At 39.8% G+C, this 21,014-nt stretch overlaps 1 protein-coding gene across 1 annotated transcript; it reads right to left on the bottom strand.

The window, feature by feature from the left end:
• Positions 1–3,836: 3,836 nt before the first annotated feature.
• Positions 3,837–19,002, bottom strand: LOC311437583 (acyl-CoA (8-3)-desaturase-like; the record flags this gene model as incomplete). Its single annotated transcript, XM_084521006.1, has 12 exons — positions 3,837–6,433; positions 7,235–7,360; positions 7,554–7,633; positions 8,804–8,900; positions 9,408–9,505; positions 10,497–10,573; positions 10,977–11,034; positions 12,831–12,959; positions 13,150–13,251; positions 14,190–14,387; positions 14,846–14,956; positions 18,784–19,002. The coding sequence occupies 12 exons, from the start codon at positions 19,000–19,002 to the stop codon at positions 6,382–6,384; spliced, it is 1,347 nt and encodes a 448-aa protein (XP_084377132.1). The 3' UTR covers positions 3,837–6,381.
• Between the last annotated feature and the right edge of the window lie 2,012 nt (positions 19,003–21,014).

Below are 21,014 nucleotides of genomic sequence, written 5' to 3'. Positions count from 1 at the left end.
ATGTGGCAAGTCTTGCAAAGCTTATAGGCTTGATTTGCATAATTAGCTTGTTCTTACACAATGTTCTCCATACTGTGCTGGTATAAAACTGCATGTACCAGCACATCATTTTTTGGCACAAGAACTGTGCAGTGATAAATAAAAATTCACAGTATTTTTTACGCTAGATATTTAAACAAAAGCAGAGTGAAGCTGCTCTCACAAAATTAAAGAATCAGAGAGATCCTCTGGTATCGCATAACAAAAAGAACAAAGTTTATGTTGCAGCTTTTCCTTACACAGTCTCTTTTGTGCTCATCTGTCAATTATTAATACTGCTACTGTACTGTGAAGTTTGATACAGACCAGCCAACATGATTCTACACACGAGAGAACTCACATCACCAGTCACCATACAAGGATGGCTTCCCTAAGAAACGGGGTTTCTAAAACAGATCAAAGACTAATTCACACTGGAGTATGATGCTGGAGATTTTAAAGGTTCATATTATATTTCTTGGGTATTTTATACAATAAAGAAAGCCAAAGGAAAAGGAATACTATTTTTAAAAATTACCCCTGTTGTTATTTGCCTAATAAATTCAGTAGTCTGAGTGTCTTCTAACATGTCAAAGATCACAATAACAGATCTAGTCAATACCTTTGTGTCAACACCTTCAAATAAATCAACTCGATTAATTGGCACAGAAAGATTATTTGGCTCACTATAAATGTGAATAAAGGTGAACATTCTGATTTTTCAACGTATCACATAATATTGTTAAGGACCTCGGCCTTCTCCATGTCTGCTGTCATTAATTATCCCATCTTTTTATCAGAGGGGTACACTCTCTTCACTCTTCCCTTTCTGGCTAATGTACCTGTAGAATACCTTCCTGTTATTCTTTGCATATTGAACTTTGCCAAGTTCAGCTACATCTGTGCCTTGGTTTTCCTGATCCCATCCATGTACTCTTCCCAGGACATATGTCCCTGCTCCCACTGCTTATGCGTTTCCTTCTTACACTTCAGTTTGACCAGTAGGTGCTTACTCAGCCATACTGGTTTCCTGTCTTCCCTGCTTGATTTGTTGCACGTGGGAACCGATACCTCTTGTGCTCTATGAAAAGTGTCCTTAAAGAGCTGCCATCAGTTAATTTATCTCTAAGGACAATTTCCCGGGGAATATCATCCACTAGTTCTTTAAACTACTGAAAGTTTGCTATCCTAAAATTCAGGATCCTGACTCTTTGCCAGGCCCATATCTCTCAAGGTTACACACTCCACCCATGGAGTAATCACTGCAGCCCAGCCTGCATCTAATCTTGATCTCTTTAATCAGTTCACCTGATGGTGATCACCAGGTCCAGTAATACTTCTCCTCTGGCTGTTGCATGATATATCACACAAAAAGCCAAATCATCACTCTAGCATCTTCCCCACTTTATTCCCCTGTGTCCATGTGACCACTTGCACTCAAAGGTTCGTTAGAAAGCTCCTTCCTGGCTCTTGATTTTGCTGCAAACAGGCAAAGCTGTCATATTCAGTACCAAACACATTGTTGAGAACCAGGGAATTAGCAAGTTGGCTTCGTTCAGCCTCTACTCCAACTTTTACATTTCAGAGTCTACCAGGTAGTTGACACAATGAGCACTGTGTAAGAGTGGAAGCACTAAGACATCACATACCAGTTTCCAGCTGGCTCTTACAGCAGTATCATAAAAGTTGCCACTTTCTATTGCACAAGCATCTGTAGTCTTTTCAACAATTTCATTGTTTCTCAGTCAGAGTTTGTCTGACTTCTGCATACAAGTATCCAGCCTCTAGTACTCAAGGCACATTGTTGTCTTATTTTAGGTGGCAGTAATGACCACAGAGGGGAAACAGAGCACTTTCATCATTTTAAAATGCTTTGTTCTGGCCCCAGAGACATATCACCAATCTTCTCAAACTCTACAGCATATGCACAAGGCATGTTCCTTAAGAGCAATTTCCTCAAGAAGGATGTCAAGAAACAGCATCAGAACAATTGACTTAGGCTTGGCACACCATTTTCTAGCACCTGGTTGAGACTGAAGCAAGGACAGGCTCAGAAGTACAACTTAACGGTGCCTAAGGTAATGGTTTAGATATTATATCAATCCTGCTCTTGCAATTATCACTAAACATTGTATCTGAGACTTAGAAAGGACAACTAAAATGGGGATAGAACTCCTACTCAAGAAGTAAGCTGAGAACCCAGCAAGAAACCCCCTAAATTAGAGGCCAGCTCTGTCACTCTTGAATTCTTTTTAGCACTGTGGTACAACTTCCAAGGAGAGAGGAACACGTCACTACCCAGACTGCATGTAGGAGAGGGGTGGGCATCATAGCTTTGAATCCCTTTGGCTAGGGAGAGAATTGAACCTAGGCAATTCTTGTGGCATAGCAACTGCATATTGGTTCACACATAACCATTCTCATGAAAAAGTGGAGAAACACCTCTTTTATCCATTTTAGAAAGAAAACAAACATAAACATTATTTGAAAAGCACAGAATGTCAAGGTTGTTTCAAGCATGCCTATGGGATTAGGCCCCTCAGGCAATATGGCAGAGAGGAAAAACTAATATGCTCCACCCTTAAGTGGATGATAAGAGGAAAATTGCTTGGTGAGACACTTCTGTACATGCACAGAAGTATCTCAGCATTTGAAGAGCTTTAGAATAACAGCAGAACCTACTGAGCCAGATACAAGCAACACTTGAAGATATTTTAGGTGGGGGACTAGGACATAGCTCCATATGGCATCCAACTTTATTGGAAAAGTTGTCTATTTCTTGTTGATTGCCCCATAACAGATATTTATTATATATACTTTGTGACTTCCTTCATGTCAAAGTTGTCCTCCAGTCAATTATTTAAGAGTTTATGAAATAACACTGAAGAACTCCAGTAATATTTTGCAAGGGCAGGTGGAAAGAGGAGTCAATGAACAAGTCTAATATGGGACTATTTTTTTCCTTTGGAAGAGAGAGGTCAGGACGTTCATTTTTTATTTTTCCCCCCCCTCAAAAGTCTCTGGACTCCATAGTTTCAGTTATTCAGGAGGGCAACACCTTGAAACAAACATTTTTGTTTAACAACATATCAAATAACTACGAATTTAAATCTACCAGAAATGACTGGAATAAGGCAAAGAAACTTTGAGGATGCAGAAACAGTGGGGTGTACAAGCTGAACTCTGTCAGGCTTTTAGTTCCCATTATTTCAATTAAACTTTGAAACCTTATGAGAATCTGGGAATAGGATTGTTGTATAACAAAAAGCACACTACATAACCTGCATGACACATCATATTTAAATGAGCACAATTCATTTCCTAACAAATGTGTCACGTTTCTTTGGCTCTACAGTTCTTGCAACCCTCCTTGCTGTTAGAGCCCTCTGAAGGCTGATATTTGTTTACTGTATAACAGGGTGGCCATCATTGACTTGTGGGGAAAGGATCCTCTGAGATACCCCTGGGAATCTGACAATTTTGGTGTATCTGTATAAGAAAAAACAGTACTAGCAAAATCTTAGCATAAACTCATGAAGAAAGCAGTATTCTGCAAACTGCTTCCCCGATTTCCTTCCTTCTTCGAGGCATTCCAGATTACACACAGTGCCTTTCGGGGAACATTAAGTTTATGAAGAACTTTGAATGCCAAACTAAGTGGCTTGCCAACTGCTCACCAGGAATTGCCCCAAACTCCTGAAGTTTGTGAACTATGTTAGAACTAGGCAAAGCTACACCAGCTTCATGCATGTTAATAGCCTTTACGAAACAGGTAAAGAGCGAAATCAATATTGACACAGAGCCCACTACAGGATCAGTTAAGGAGACAAATATTTTAATTAAAAGGAGGTTGCAAGACTGACTCAATCAATTAATACATTCAGACAAGTAGAACACTACCAAAATGAAATGAATAATCACATTGATTCAGAGACTGAAATGAGGAAGAACTGTTTTGTGCCAGTCTTGTCTTTAGAGAATTTCAGCAGGACCCAAGATCACCACGGCTTTTAAGTCTCACTAGTAATACAGCATAGGGATCCTTAATACTTAAATTACCTTCACCAGGACGTGCATTTTATGATGTCTTCATATTTTAACAAGTAGAGGAGGCACAGAAACCCCTGCATTCATCTTAAGACGTTGCTATCTCTTAAACACTTCTTATAAAATGTTACTGCTGTTACACATAACTGTGGATAACTGACCTAGGCTTTAGAAAAACAGAATTATTTTAGGTAGTAGTTAGAAGGGATTTTCAAATTACACTCAAAGCAGTTTCTGAGTAACTGTATGTTTTAATCTAAATGCTTTTCAATGATATCTGTTGGCTATTTTTAGGAAATAAACAAATGAGTGCTATTAGTACCTGCACACGCAAGTTGTAAATAAATAAAAAAAGCAGAGATGTTCTTAAAAAAAAAGTCCAAACTCCTTCTGCTTTTTCCTCTTGGAATCTTTAACTTATGGACTTGGTAATATTTGTCACTTAGAAGAACACTGACATTGTCTGTAGCTTGTAATGCATACAATTTGTTCCTCAATGGGTTGCAGATGTGTCTGCTTGTCCACAGTGATATTTCACTTTAAGGTCTTTTATGTTTTCCTCTTCTGAGTGGTTAGTCCACTGAGAGCCTGAGGTACAGAGTTCTGGATTTGAATGGCAGAAGAGAAGAATTCCTTTTCTTCCACTTGGTCTTTGCTCTTGCAGGCATGTTGTCTACTTATTTGGCATTACAGACTGCATTCACAGTTTTAGGTCAGTTAGGTAAATACACTACAGTACAGGTTCTTCTAGTGTGGCTCAGTTGTCTCATAATAGACTATATTTGTTATAATTCATTTTAGAAAGTGACATCATTCAATAGTTCCTTTGCAAGGTCAGCAAGAATAATCAGAGGTCATATGCTCTTTCTAAAGCAGATATGAGCAATCTAAAAATCATGAGGTAATTAATTGTTATTCTTAGATTTCTTTTTCCCTTTATTCTAGCTTTTCCAAATAACCATGTTATCATTGCTCAGCTGTTATTGCCTTCTTTTTTTTTTGTCCTGCTACTAACTGATGTCCACCTCTGTTCTTTCATACATCCTCTATTTTGTCTCAGCTCTAGACCTACTGTGCCTTCCACACAGGTTGTCATTAAGCATTCCACTAGCAGAAAATGCACAGGATCATACGTAGGGAGGGGCTAGGTCCTTCTTGGGGCCAAGCAGCTAAGTACAGGGTACAAAACCTGTTTTGTTTGGAAGTTTGGAAGGGAGAGATGAGCTGGTTCCTGGAGATGCTGAAGTAGAGGAAAGTTTTGTGAGAACCAGAGAGGCCTGCATGGAATGAGAGTTTGATTTACAGGTATGATTTAATTGTTTTTTCTGGATACAGGAAACTTAGTTGCCTAACAGCCTAGGTATGCAGATTCCCATATGTCCTTGAAATCACTTGGAAATAAGTATTTTGATAAAAATTAATACATATAAAAGTCAATAAAAGCAAATATAGGACCCTATATAACCTTGTTACCTGGAACCACTCCTCAGTGCCTAGGTTCCTGAGTCTCATGCAGAGCTGGTCTACTGAAATTAAGTTTTAGAAGTAGTCTAACATCAGCAAAAATGTATAAAGCATCAAATCAGAAAGCTAATCAGACAGCACAGTCACCACTCAATTAAATACATGTATTTATACATATAAATAATACATACTATACAGACTTTTTGGACTGTATTTGAACCAGCTATTTTAGGTGTGAAACTTAGCATCCAGTTATCTACTTCCCTATGCAATCCATGAGCAGTACAATTTATAACACTAAATTTCACTAGTTAGAACAAGTAGTGCACATATGATCACTAGTGCTGGCAACATACCCCGGACCATCTTGTTTTTTGTATACCTATTTTATCTGTTCTAGAACATCCTCTAAAGATCATCCCTAATGTGTTCTGACTTCCTGCAGTTTGATTTGTCCTATCCATTTTCACTGAGCCACTAAGCCAAAACCACTATGAATTTCCATTTAAGTTTTCCCATAAGCAAGAAGCTGGGCGGCTTTCATCCCCCACCTACACAGTAAATTGGCCAAGCTGATTCAAGAGCTACTTCTCCCAAATTTAAATAGCTACTTCAACATGACTCTGAATGCTGAGTTTGAGAGCAGTACAAAATAGAAATATTGTGGTTCAGAACAAGGGAAAAAAAAAAAAAAAAGGTATCTTTAATCCATTCCCCACCCCTTTCTTTCTGAAAGTAGCTTTGCCCAGCTCCCAGGTTCCTATGCCAAAAGCCACAGACACTCTGTTTGTCTGCACTGACTCTTTGCAGCATCTGTCTGGTGAAGAGGTTCCCTCTGAGAGCTGCCAGTTTCTATCCATGCAGATAGGCTTCAAGCCAGTGTTCCCCAGACTCCTTCAGTGAGCTGCCAGAAGAGAAATTAAAACACAACACTTACAGAGAAGCACTATTCGGCTTCAGGGAGACAAATTGCTAACAGTAGCAGTTCGGAGGGGAAGAATATACTTGCTAAAGGAATTAAGATGGTTTGAAATGGGGAAAACATGGAAAAATAGATTAAAATTGCATTGAGAGACTTCTTCTAGAAACAGGAGAACTGGGAAGAATATAGTTATTACAACATATGAGTGGAATAAGCTGTGTCAGAGACAGCAGCAGTGCCTGGAAAGGCTCTAATATACTGTGCCTGAGCTAACAAAGCAGAATCTGGGCTCTGGATAACACCAGACATTTCTCCTGTTCCTGACAGGTGGCATATGCAGCAAGGTGTGGTGGAAGGGGAGCTCAAACAATTCCTTCCTATTAAGGGAGTATCTCTCCTGGCTTCCCTGAGTGGGCTTGACAGTTTTAATCCCAGGCATTATGCTAAATACCTAGCAAACATTTTTAAACAGAATAAAAAAGCACATGACAGATACATGGAATGTTGTTTCCTTAACAGAAACAGCACTTCTATATATAAAGATGCCTGTACCACGGCTGAGGGCTGAAACACTGTATGATTGGACCTAATACTGGGCATTCTCTCAATGAGATCATGGCCTCTCTCTTCATCTTATCAGCTGAAGTTAAAAGTGCTTTAAGGAAAAAATAAATATGTTTGATCACTCCACGGATATCAATTTAAAATGGTTGCTTATGTGCACGTCCCTCACTTGCATGCTATTACAGAGCAAAACTCTTGTGTTAGTTAATTGATACTTACTGCAAAATATCTACAAAGGCTCCAAGTAAAGTCTTGCTTTTATACTCAATGCCATGCTTGTCACAAAGGGCTTTCACAAGAGGAGCTGCTTTCCAGTAGTTATGTCGAGGCATTGTGGGGAAAAGGCTGCAGAATTGAATAAGATACAGCTATTGTAGGGCTTAGCTTGCACCATGCCCTGGTCACACTGTTCAAAGCACTTCCCAGCCATCCCCCAAAATGAGAGCAAAGGATCTTCTGATGAATATGGTTTCACGTGAGACTACAAGACTTTTATCACTTCTAAGTGCCCCATATTATTCCCACTAATCATACTCACTGGTGTTCAATTTGAAAGTTCAAGTGCCCAGTGAACCAGTCATTGAACAGAGATTGGTTCACATTGCACGTTGCATGGAGCTGGGAGGAAAAGAGACATGATTTAGCTATAATATTATTTTTCTGAAAATCCAGATAATTGAACCCCAGCAATCATTTCCCATCCTTATCTAGCATAAAAGGCAACTCAGTGTCAGGGATCATTACCTTCATTGCCCTTAAGAATTAAAGAAAAGTCTAGATTGAAATGGATCATTAAGATATAGGTTAATTTGGTTCTTGGCTCAGGAATAGCTTCTTCACTGACATGCACATAGGCCTGAATGTGATTCGTTTAAGAGCTTCTCCTCGCTTCTTTCATTTGGATAGAAAGAAAAGATGCCTAAGAAGAAGAAACAAAAAACACTCTTCTGGACTCCTCCAACTCGTACAAGTGGAATCAAATTGAAAAATATGAGGACAAAATCTGTGTACACATGGCAGATGAGCTTCTTCTCCAATAACTTACACATCTTCAGTCTGAAATCTGCACCTGAGCTCTTCAGTTAAGAATCCCTTTGGCATCAATGGAGAAAAATAGAAATTTCTGTGGTGCCATTACTCTGATCTGTTTTAGATGTATATTTCAGGGCAAGATGAATCATGCTGTAGAAATGCTCATTTTCTTCAATTAATGTTACAAGTATTCAGATGTAGACATTCAGGACAGGTCAGATGAATACCAATCTTTGTCTTTTCCCCTTATTGTATGCTTAAAACCCATTCTGCAGGATTATACTGCTTTAAGCAGCATAGATGCCTTGTATAAATAAGTTGTATTTACATACTCATTTTTATCAGACCTAAATTTTGTCAGATTTATCTGCAGAAGACCTGTTACCTGCATATTCAAAAATAAAAGGTATCTAATTACAGTTTGCTTCTCTTTAGCTGGCCTAAAAAGATTGATTCAAAGTTCTGTCACTGTCAGCACTTTTTCATGATGTTACCAAAGGGAAAAGTGTTGTGAAAGATGTGTCAAAAGCATTCAGTGAGGGGGGGGGGAAAAAGACGTTTCTTAAATCTATGTCCTATTTTCCATCTTAAGAGTTTGAAAGTTTTTGACTACTACAGAAATATACAGCTGAATGCAGAAAACAGCAATGACAAACTTCATTAAGAAAGCATTAATGTTAGCTATGAGAAGAACAATATTATCTTTGTCCTATAATTCAGAACAGATCGAGTTTCCAGAAGAAAGGAGATTCTCACCTGAGTAGATACCCAGTCTTTGTTCTTATCATAATCAATGTTCATTGGAATGTGATTCATCTGCGAGACCCAAATAAACCACGTACTCTCTAGATACCTGACCAGATAAACACAGGGACACATTTATAGTACCTCTAATCCCATCCAAACTTGTCATTAAAATACAGTTAGGCAACTGACACAAAAGGGCCAGGGAGTAGGGTGGGGGGGAGAAGCTTGCCTTCCACTGGCAGTTACTAAGAAGGCCCCAAAAATCAGTTGCCTGAAAATACTTATCTATCTAGCCTCTTAGGTCTTGTCTTATGTAACAGGGCACTTATACATAATTCAGTATTTTCTGTTCCCTTCCTTTCCCTCCTCTTAGGAGTTGCCTCCCAACTTTTGAGAGCTACTAAATCTGTAGTTGCAGATGGCCCTGAGCAGCCTTCCCTCCACCTCCAATTTGTAGTGTTTTTCTTGGCTTACTATTTGTTTCTGTGAAAAAATACAATTTCGTGAAGCCTGACTAGTATGCATAGTATGACTAAGGTTTATTGATTTCCATTCGTGCTCATTATTATTTACTGATATTAGTTGTGGGGACTTTGGGTATGCTGTGTGTTACCTGGACATCCAGTAATACACCATGAAATTGCTAAATCCCATTAAAGGAACATACATGAGACAAACTCGGATGTTGAAAGACACAACCAATAACAGTTCCTGTATTAAAAGGAAAAAAAAAAAAAGCCTTTGTTGAGGAAGTCCCTCTGTCCCTCCAATTCCTCCTCTTCTCTTCACTTGAACTGCAGCATTAAATACATTCTTTGTGCAATCAAGAAGTAACATCATCATTCTGCCTCCTGAGTGTATCCCCGAAATATTCCCATATCCCCCACTTTACCATCAGTAACTAAACACCAGCAAACAGACCTGTAATCCCACTCTATCTAGGTCTGATAACTTTCTGCTATCTTTTATTCTGCTGCAGAAAGCCTCAACCCAAAAAGTCACTCCAGACTTGTTGAGAAAGTGGCATTCCTGCTGCAGCAAGTCTCATATCAGCCTTTTCTACCCCAGACCCCACAGTCACCTCAGCTGAAGGGTGATGTAGCCACATAGCAGCGTTGTAGGTCAACACTAAGGGGCAGCTAAGCACCACACAGCCCCTTGCTCACTCCCAGTAGATGGGGTAAGAGGAAAGGAAGAATAAAAGCAAGAAAACTTGTAGGGAGAGATAAATATTGCTTAATATATGAAGAATTGGTAGACAGAAAAAATACAACACAAAGCAAGTGATGCAAAAACAATCACTCGCTATCTCCTACAGGTAGCCTGACATCCAGCCTGTTCCCAAGCAAAAGATGGCTAAGCCTCTAAGCCCCTTCTTCTCCCTTTTATTGCTGAGCATAACATTTTATGGCATGGAATATCTCTTTGGTTAGTTTGGGTGATCTGCCTGGTTATCTTGCACTAGTCACTGGTGGGTGTGGGGGGATGAGGGGCAGATTGAGAAACAGAGAAATCCCTGATGCTGTGCAGAAGCTGTTTAGCCATAGCTAAAAATGTTAGTGTGTTATCAGCATTTTTGTCACAAATCTGAAACACAGTACTACATGATCTGCTATGAAGAAAATTAACTCCATCCCAATCAAATACAGTACAAGTGGCAACATTGGTTGAAAGATTTCTAGTCAGTGCAAGCAGTGCTTACCAACCACTTTTTCCTCTTGATTGCGAAGTAGAATATAGACAGCTGGAAGAAGGGTACAAGGGCAAGTGGGGCCAGTACTGAAGGAAAGAATGAAAGCAGAAAATCTTTTATAACACTCCATCATAAATCTTACAGAAAGCATTTTTTCTTTCACTGCAAAGAAGGATCTTTCTCCCATTTATGCTAACCTTTCTGTTCCTATATAAGCTGTTCCTCTTCTCATTCCAGCATCCATCACCTCTTCTTTTCTTTCCCATCCAGTTTTCTTTCCCATCCCTTTCTTCCTCACACCTGATTAACCCTTTTATGGTACTCAACATCACATAATCAGGGGCAGTTACTCCTTACATGAAGTGTCCTTAATGTGATTGTCCCTGAAGCTGTGACTTTAATGGGAGTATCTTTAATTTTGGGAAGGAAATGCAGGTGTGATTATTGGGTGGGGTTCCTACAGCACTCCAAGAAAGCAGAAATACTCACAGATGAAATATTTATGCTGATAATTGTAAGGCATGAACTTCTTCTTTTTTTTTCCAAGCTGGGAAAAAAAAAAAAAAAAAAGAAAGACATTGTAGTGGGCTAGTTTGAGAACTGAGACACTTCATGAGATATTCCTTATTCCTGTATAACAAACTTATTTAACATACCACTTAAATCTGCCTAATCCTACCTCTCTTATTGAAAAGTAGGTACTGAACTTCCAAAGCAGTACCTCAGCAGGAGAGAAACAGATTTCATATGAGCCTCTACATCCAGATATCAATACATGCAGATGTCAGAACACAGCAATTTTTTTAGGAAGAGTTCCAAAACTCATGATAGGATAGAAAAATACTCAAAAATAACAAAAATGCTAAGAAGGCATTTGAACTTTGCAAGGGAAGCTTTTGGTGATGCTGATGAACATCCCAGGTTTTTGAGTGGTAAAGAAGATAGTGGTCAGAAAATACATAAGAATTAGGATGTTATCCTATAATGACTAAAATCATTTCTACAAGATCCAAGTAGTAAATACTCTATAAAGGCATCTGCCTTTTTGTCGAATATTTTAACTTCATGAAACAGCAAAGAGATTAAATATTTGTATAGCATAAGTACTTTTATTGCTTCACAGTGTTTTTTCTTCCACTATTCACACAAAAGAATTCTTGACATCATCTGCAATTTTTGTGCTCCTTATTCTTCAAAGGACAAAATAATGAGGTAGAGCAAACTATTTCCATAGCTCCCCTGTTACTGAGAAAAAAAATCAAAAATATTTACACTAGATCCAAGCAACTGAAACCAACCAAATTTAACTAAATTAAACCACTGAAATCCATTTTGCCCATCCACAGTGTGTCTGACTCATTTCTGTTAAAAGCAGAAAGAGATGAGAACTAATTTCCTACACTTTCATTCTAGATACTGCATGTTCATGCTAATATACAGCCATGAGAGATCTTTCAGAAGATAACTGACTAAATTCTTCCAGGTTTCAGCTAACAGTTTTCTATGAATAAATACTTTGTATAAGCTCTCTTCCCAGGAGCCTGTCTGAGACAGTGGAGCTGGAATTTTCTACATGCATTGGAGAACTGCAATTTCTTTGCTTATTACTAGCTGAAGGAGAAAGACACATAATTTAAAGAGGATGTTTTAAGTTTAGCTAACCAAGAGGTCCTTTCTTCGCCCTGTGAGTAAACAGAATTGCTGGGAAAGAAAAGATAAAGAGACCTTATTTATCCCAATGATATCTCAAATCACAGGAATGAGGGGGAGCAGTGTTCATGTTTTTAATTTTTATGAAAGTAAAAAATTTATTATTAAGAAAGAATTTGCTATAGTGGTGCAAAGCAGCTCCCACAACCAAAAAGACCACCACAAGGGAACATCTGACTATCTACAATATCACTGACAACATCTAACAATAATCAAGTGGACTGATTCATTCTTTGGAAGTGTTTCAAGGTGCTTACCATACTCTTCTAGCAACATAGAGAACTTAAGTACTGATTTTAAGACTTTACTTCCCAGGACCTAGTGCCTAAGCACCATGATAACCAGGTCTGAGGTAGGTGCTTAAGTTAGATACATCAAACTGGAACCTTGGCATGAAGGATAGACCAACAGATAGAACGGATAGACCATGAGACTGTCAGACCTTCAAACATTTTGGAAATTATCACAGGTTTAGGCAGAAAGTGACAATCCGTGTTTTTATCCATGTTTTTAATCCATGTTTTTATACTTCAGTCTATAGCTTTGTCTTTAAAATCTTTTATGGCATAGTCTTTTTGACTATTTGCTTCTCCAGGCTATAACTTAGCATTGTCCAGATTCCCCCACGCTCACCTCCACTGAGAGTGTCTTTCCCAAGCTGAACAAGAGAGGGTGCATATTGAGATCAGGGTCTTTGCGGAAGCAGTTGGGCTTGGCATGGTGCTGGTTGTGGAGATGATTCCACCAGCTAGCAGGTAACCCCTGCAGGAAAAGTCAAAGACCAGGAATTCAAATTCAAACAGTATCAGCAATTCCATCACTATTTATTCACCTGTTATTGAATGTTGCACTGCACTTTCCTCACAAGTAGTGCTGCCTGAAAGCAGGGACACTCCCATTCATTGCTTCGACCAGATTAGCCCCAGAGAATATTCCCACAGTGAGGCAATACCTTCAGAACATTTATCACAATGATCTGCAGCAGACGATTCCATTTAGGCTTCCTGAAGACAGAGCAGTGTCCCAGATCATGTTGGAACCAGCCCATCTGGATCTAGAAGACAATAGGATAACCAGAGAAACTGAATCACAGCAGTGTTGTATTAATTTGCTCATGGGAGCCTCTGTAACTCCACAGCGTTGGTTCATCTCCCTTCTGCTTTGAGGAAGAAACACCACTTGCAGTCCTATCTGCTCAGTGCTGAGAACTTCCTTTCTGGCCACTGTCCATCAAAGCTGCTCAATGCCAGATATGGATTTTATTGTAGCAGCAAAGCAACATTACAATTAATTACATTACAAATAATTACATTAATATGGCTGTTACAGCATATGCATATGACTACCGTTGCAAATATATACAATTTACAAGTAACCATCTAGAAAGTGTAAGACTTTCTAAATCCAGAGCTTCCACTCATTTCATGAATGGATGGACAAACAGAGGGTTTCAGCACTACTAAGGAAGTCTTGCTTTCCTCTCACCCTCCAACTTCTCTCACCCAAGGGCCATAGAGTCCTGTTTCCTCCTTTCCTACTCTGACCCTGGCATGTTTCATGCCTTTCTATGAATTGAATTAGTTTAGTAATCCAGCAGAAAACTCTTCAGGGCTAGCAAGTGGAGTCAGCTCCTGAAGGACCCAACAAACACCAGAGCCATCAGACAATAATCAGAGCATGGAGCCGGAAAAGGAACTGGGAATGAATGCTGCCTCTTCTCTCTAGTGTGAGTGATTAGATCAGCTCATCTCATCTTGTGAAACTGCCAGCTCAACCTCACAGCACCCCACCAGCCATGGTGAGCAGCTTGTCAGCAAACCTAGACTTGCTTGAAGCAATGAAAATTGTGATGTAGAACATGGCTGTTGTCTTCAGACAGCTTATTAGATCTAAGAGGAGGCAATAAAGTGATGACTGGAATCTATTTCATTAATTCTCTCCATCTTGAATAAATGACATATCTGCGCTGATGAACTGCTGTCAGTGTTTTACCTGAGCAATGGTGAAGAATGCCATGCCAACAAGGAAGGGCACTAAGGATATCCCAAAGTACCAGATCATGAGCCAGGATGCAATGTCCAATACCAGGAGGTGAAGAAAAATCATGAAGAAAAAGGTGTAATTTGGCTTCAGAAGTCCCATCTTCTCAATAGTGCAGCGCAGCTCACGGAAGTCCTCTAAAAGTGATTTCTGTGGGTAAAGCGAGTATTAATGGACTAGCTACTTTAAAAACATAATGCAGCAGACACAAGAATCCCAGAGTAGCAATGGAACTCAGTGGAGATCTCTACCAGAAGGGTCTCTGCGCAAGAATGAGCACAAGATCAATAGATATCAGCTTTGCTTTGGAATTGGAAAACAAGTTGCTGACAGGCTCTGTTAGTGAGACATCAGAGTAGCAAGAACTGAGAAGGCTTTGGCCATTTGTCACACCCAGGTGTGAATCTAGCTTTTCTGGAACAGTGTTGCATGTTTCCATGCGTGACTACTGGCAGCTACCTCCCCACCACCCAGCCTATGGCACAGTGTCAGTTATGCCGTTTCAGAAATTATATCTGCTACTCCTCTTTTTTTTTTTTTTTCTTTTCAGTTTCTCCTCCCCTCCTGAACCGCAATCCATTCCCACAGCTAGATTCTAGGACACTCACTTTTTTATTAGACTCAAAGCTGGGTTGATCTGGTGCCAGCTCCCCGATCAGCAGCGATTTCAAGTATTTTCTCACCAGAGCCTTGTCACTGTGAAATGCTATAAAGGCATCCTGATAAATACACAAACAAATGCAATAAGAAAGGTATACTGTTAAATGCCAGATGCTAAGCTTTTTTTTTTTTTTTTTTTTTTTTTTTTTTTTTTTTTCCAGATCAGTGATATAATACATGATCCTGATTTCATTTTTTTTTTTTTTTTTTTTTTCAGAGACCTTCAGATAGTTGTTCCTTTAGTTCCTTGCCATCAACAGGAGCTAGGTCCAAGTAAGCTGGAAAAGTTTCAAGAAACTAGATGGCATAAAATCATCTGGGTGAGGCTGCTAATAAGCATGAACATGTTTGATGAAAAACTATTTGCAGAGGGAACATGCTCTTTCATCTGTTAGTTTCAACACAGTCCTTCCTTAGAAGGCTTCAGCCAGCAGCCCTGCCCTATGGATAGGACTCAGGAATATGAAAACACATCAGTGAATGATGTGTCTCTTTGCCATGCTTAGAATACAATGATGTTTTTGAAATCCTGTCTTTATTACACTAGGGCCAAATGAAATGTATGCTGAAGTTCCATACACAGCAGGAATAACTGGTTATCTCTTACAGTTCCTTCTTTTCAGGATAATTGATATCCTGGGCAATTGAATTACACCAGTGACGCAAACTGATCTGTTCAAGAACCATTCGTAGTACCAGTTTCAAAATGAAATATAAAATATAGAATATTAATTAAAAAAAAAATCACAGGAAACTCCAAACAAACCACTGCTCTTCTGTAACTCATCTCCTCAGTGAATGTTCTGGAAGAAAAGTGAAGACACTGACTGCACTCCTTTATCTTCCAGAAAGAGTAGCTACAGCAAAACCCTCAGTGTCTGACCACCCATGCTCATGCTTATTTTAGCTTTGATAATAAACGGGGGTGGTTGGTTAGTCAGGACAAAAACAAATCTGCACACTTCTGGACGAGAATAGGATTTCCCTCATGCAGTCATTCCTCTTGACTCTCTATTCAGATAAGGCCCATCTTTGAGCATTATAGTCTAGAAGTCAGAGAAAAGTGACGTTTTGAACCGATGAGCTTTCAACAGACACCTAGTGGCCCTTTGTCAAGTTGAATAATCAGAAACCCTGTCCAGACCCATAGGTCTGGGGAAATCTTTCTGTTGTTTTTGTGCTCTTCATCCTGCAGTTTTTTGTATGTTTTTATGTAGGTTCCTCTTCCCAGGAATTCTAAAACTGAATAAAGCATTAAATATCTATACGGGAGCTTAAAAAAGGTGCCAGAGGCCTTTTATGTATAAGCTCCTATACACAATTTCATTATTACAGATCTGTATCAAAGAAATTAAAGTTTTTCTATCCTGCAACATGTTGTTTATCCTCTTTGCTCTTGGGTTCTAATTAACATCTTATGAGAGGTTAACTTTTAGGAAATCATTGGCAAGGCACCTGACCCCCAACATTTGACATCCACGTAATGCTCTGCAAAGCATATTGTCTATACATGCAAAGTAATGCATATAGTGGAAGATAATTCTCACCATGCATATAAGATTATGAACTGTATTGGTCAACAGTACTTGGTAAAAAAATAAATAAATAAAAACCCTGGACTTTAGGCAATGTCATATACTAGATGAACTGTTGAGACATTTCCAGTCCTACTTTTATGTAGAAGTGTATATTTCTCAGAATATATGAACAATGGATTCAGTAGCATTTTAAAAACAAATATAATAATAAAGTTTAGCTGAATAAAAAAAAAAATCAAAAACATGACAGAATGTCATCAAAATTAATAAATCCATGGTGCTGGATGACTGCATGTAGTTCTGGTCCTTCTGTCTTCAAAACAGTGTAGTATAACTATACACAGGCAACAAAGATGGTGAGAGTTCTGGAACAGCTTTCTTACTGGAAGACTACCTTGGAAAAGAGGTAACAGGTTAAAGAGTTTTCAAAATCATGAGTAGCATTGAGAAAAGAATGGAAATATATTCACAATTTCAAAACATAAAATGATCAGGAATAGGGTTTAAAATGTACGAAAGTGAGGCACAATGAGGAAAAAACAGATTGTACTATTGTCACAAGAAATACCACAAGATCAAGGGTCATTCTTTGAACTCATTCGTACCAGACAAATTCACTGTTGATAACACCTATGTGTGTCTATAAATCATGATAATCTAAACACAGTCTTGAGCTAGAGGTCCCTAGCAGTGGTGGCTGTAAAAGCTGGGAGCGCACAGCTTGGGGAAAAAAGCATTCTAAGTATTCCGTATTCCTAAGGGTGTATTCCTATTGCAAAAGTCCAGTAAAGGAAACAGCAGGAGACAGCAACAGGGATCACTAAAGCGGCTTGGTCTGTTTCGTCTTATGTTCTTAAGTCTGACAGCCTCAACGTTTGTCCCTATTGCTGCAGCAAGCTCATTACAGCATGGCACAAAACATCAGCTGGAAGGGTTATGTACATTTAAAATTGGCATATTAATCTTTAAAAACACAGTTTCTGTGGAAAGAAAGACTTTTAGCATGGGCAGCATGCTTAACTCTTTTTAAAGACTATATTGAGTTGGTACACAAATTTTACTTGAAAAGAATGACAGAGAAGATTACAGGCTGGTTAGAGAGGTGACAGAGGCTGGTGGGCAAGATTGGTGCCCCTTCTTCAGCCAGCTTTTGATGCAGTACTGTTGGCAACCTCACATCATCCTATACAGATGCTTGACAGTGGACAAACAACCTTCCTTTTAGATCAATGCTGTATCTGGCAGCCTGTGAACCTACCAGAGCTAGAGAAAAAAAAAAACAAAGGAGACCCAGAAGTTTTTCTTCATTTAAGAACAATAAGTATTTTTCTGCCTCATATTCAGCTAGGGTGAAAGGAATGATTTTTGAGTAATAACTGCTCTGATCCATTTTGGTTTATGAATTAGGAAATACTATCCTATTTTACAAACTGAAAACTGATGAATAATCATCTTTCTTGAGTTAGAAAGTCTTTCATGACGAGAAAAAAATCTGGGTTCCCATACTGTAAATTTATGTCCTAATCCTGGTCATGCTTTTAATGCGCATATGACAATTCAGAAATTCAGTATCAACTTTTAGCAAATAGTCTAATTAAAATTTGTTATTTCTGTCAGTGAACAATAAATTAGAGAAATCCTGTAAATCAAAGGCTTTTGAAAATAATTCTGGAAAATCTACTTTCTGATAATTATTTGTAGATTTTTTTTCCTCATCTTATGCAGTCAAATGTCATTCTATTGATTTCTTGGTCATTTTTCCTGTATTTTACTTCTTTTTTTCCATCCTTTGAAATAGACATTTCGTCAAGACTCTGTTTTCCATCACCCACCAGTATAAAAAAAACGTCCTTCCCTTGATGACCTGCTTTTCTCACTCCATTGCCCCCCCTCAAATTAATTTCTCTTTATGCTTGAATATTACCTCCTCCTTATTCACCACCTTCCTCTCTCTTTGAATTTCACTTGCTTATGCCATATCAACACTGCTCAGAGTCCACAGTGAGCATACCACCTCCCACCCTCTTCCCGTTCACACCGCTGCAACAGGAACACTTTTCAGGCACCTGGAAGACAGCCTGCCTGATCATGCCTGGTGGCAAGGCAACGTGTACAGCTATGTGCTGTTTACATCAGCAGCTAATGCACCCAAAGAGCTTTACAATTTGCATAGCTAGTAACTCTGACCTTGAGGGTAACCAGAATGGTATTTTTACAGACAGCACAGACATATCCACTACATTATCTGACCAAGCACAATGCCAACCAGCCCAGGTGTTCTCTGCTGCAGTCCCACCATGCCATCCTGCAATGGCACCACCTTTCTCCACTGTCACCCTACATCTTACCGTCGCATCTTGCCCAGCATAGTGGCTAATAACTCGGCTGCCTCCAGGGTGCAGTTTGGAAAACGTGCTGACATCGTAAACATTCCTGTCAATCACCAGCCACTGCTGCTGACTTTGGCCACGGCCATTGTGGATTTTGATCTCTTCCCAAGTGAGATGCTGTGGAAAGGCTGAAATGGGTTTTGCCTCCTTTTCAGTGGAGCCAGTTTGTGGAGCCATCTGCGCAGCCAGATGTACATTCAGCACTGAGATTAACTAGTCTAAGCTTTGCCACACTGCATCCAGACAGGTGAACCATGCCAGCCTACCCGTTATACAGTCCCACTGGTAACCACTCCCCATGCTTCTAGGGCTGGTAATTCCCCACCCCTCCATAGCTCCCTCCTCTTTCATGTTCGCACCAAACTCTGACACACCCTTAAATAAAAGCTGTTTCTTCTTGCCCTTTCTTAGTTGCCATTGGAAGATCTAATTACTCATAAGACCTGTAGGCTACATCATGGAAGACAAATATACGTAAGCAGAAACCTTTTAGGAAGATAATGTAGGAGTCTGTTATTCAGTTAAATGAGATGGCAATATAACAAATATATATATATTAATGACCTCCTTCATAGAGCATTAGGAACTGGATAAAGTAAACTCTTAACTTCTTTCCATAGTGCTTATTGAACATGGGGTTAGTCATAAGAGAAATCTGAGGAAGACTGTTGGCTGCTCTTCTGCAGGAAATATTCTCTGACCTTCTCAGAAAACTGAAGCACTATCAGCAGCCTGTAATGCTTGAATTCGTCATTAATGTCAATAAATCCTACATTTACCAGATTTACTGTGGAGCTTCATAATGCCATAGCCAAAATATACGGCTGTAAAGGAGCCTGTGTGGTGAGCCAAATGTTACCACTAAATATGTCTGTTAACACACCTCATTCAACTGTAACTGTTATGTTAGCTTGCAAATTAACACCACTTTGTATACAATTGTTCTCAGGGTGTCCTGAGAATGTATATTGTGTATACTTCAGTTACTCAAGCATCTCATTATTCAAATAATTCATAAGTAAACAACAGATACTGGGGTTGAGACTAAACAACTCCTAATACCAAGTCTGTCTGTAGATTTGGAGTTTCTAAAACTTGGGCTGCAGGGTGTGCCCGAGTCTTCTGTCGGTGTCTGACAGCAGCAGCAGGGGGTATGCCTGTGGGAAGTGTGCCCTGGTTGAAGAATTGCTTGGCCTGGTAGCGGAGCTTTGGGAGGAGGTGAGTAGGCTGAGGAGCATCAGGGAGTCAGAAAGGGAAATTGACTGGTGGACACATACTCTACCCTCCCTGAGACAGGCTTGTGAGCTTGCCACAGCACAAGTGTCTCCTGCTACACAGAATACAAAAGTTCCCTCACCCTGCCAGGCAGTAGCAGGGGACCTAGGACAAGGGGGGGAATGGAAGCAGGCTCCTGCTTGGGGTGGTAGGCAAGCCCTCTCCCTGCCCACCTCACCTTCCCATCTACCCTTATATAACAGCTATGAGGCTCTAGAACATGACAGTCAAAATAATGATGTAGACGAAAGCCCATCCCAGTTGGAGAGGATGCCTAAGGCAAGGCAACCTACGCCCCGCATCACTACATCTGTCAAGAAAGAACAAAGGGTTATCGTCATGGGGGACTCCCTTCTGAAAGGGACAGAGGACCCAATATGCCAACTGGACCCAACCCACAGGGAATTCTCTTACGTTCCTGGGGCTCGGGTGAGAGACATTGCCAGGAAAGTCACTCAACTGGTACAGCCCACCAACTACTAGCTGCTACTGATTTTTCAGGCTGGTAACGACGAGGTAGCAAGGAGAAGTCCAAGAGCAATCAAAAGGGGCTTTAGGGCTTTGGGGAGACAAGTTAAAGGTTCAGGGGCACAAGTTGTGTTTGCCTCTGTCCTTCCAGCAGGGGGGAATCAATGTTGACAGGCAGACTCATCACATTAATGTGTGGCTTCGGGACTGGTGCAACTGGCAGAACTTTGGGCTTTTTGGTCGTGGGAAAGTCTACATGACACCGGGCCTGCTGGCACCAGATAGGATACACCCCTCTCAGAGGGGGAAAAGGATTTTTGCTCAGGAGTTAGCAGGGCTGATAGATAGGGCTTTAAACTAGAGTCAAAGGGGAAAAGGGATAAAACCAGGCACGCCAGCGATAAGCTAAGGAGTCTATTGCAGACCACCTGGCCAGGATGACTCCA

This window comes from Aythya ferina (genome assembly GCF_964211825.1).
Source record: "Aythya ferina genome assembly, chromosome: 5".
Lineage (NCBI taxonomy): Eukaryota > Metazoa > Chordata > Aves > Anseriformes > Anatidae > Aythya > Aythya ferina.
This window is presented reverse-complemented; position numbering and strand designations above follow the sequence as displayed.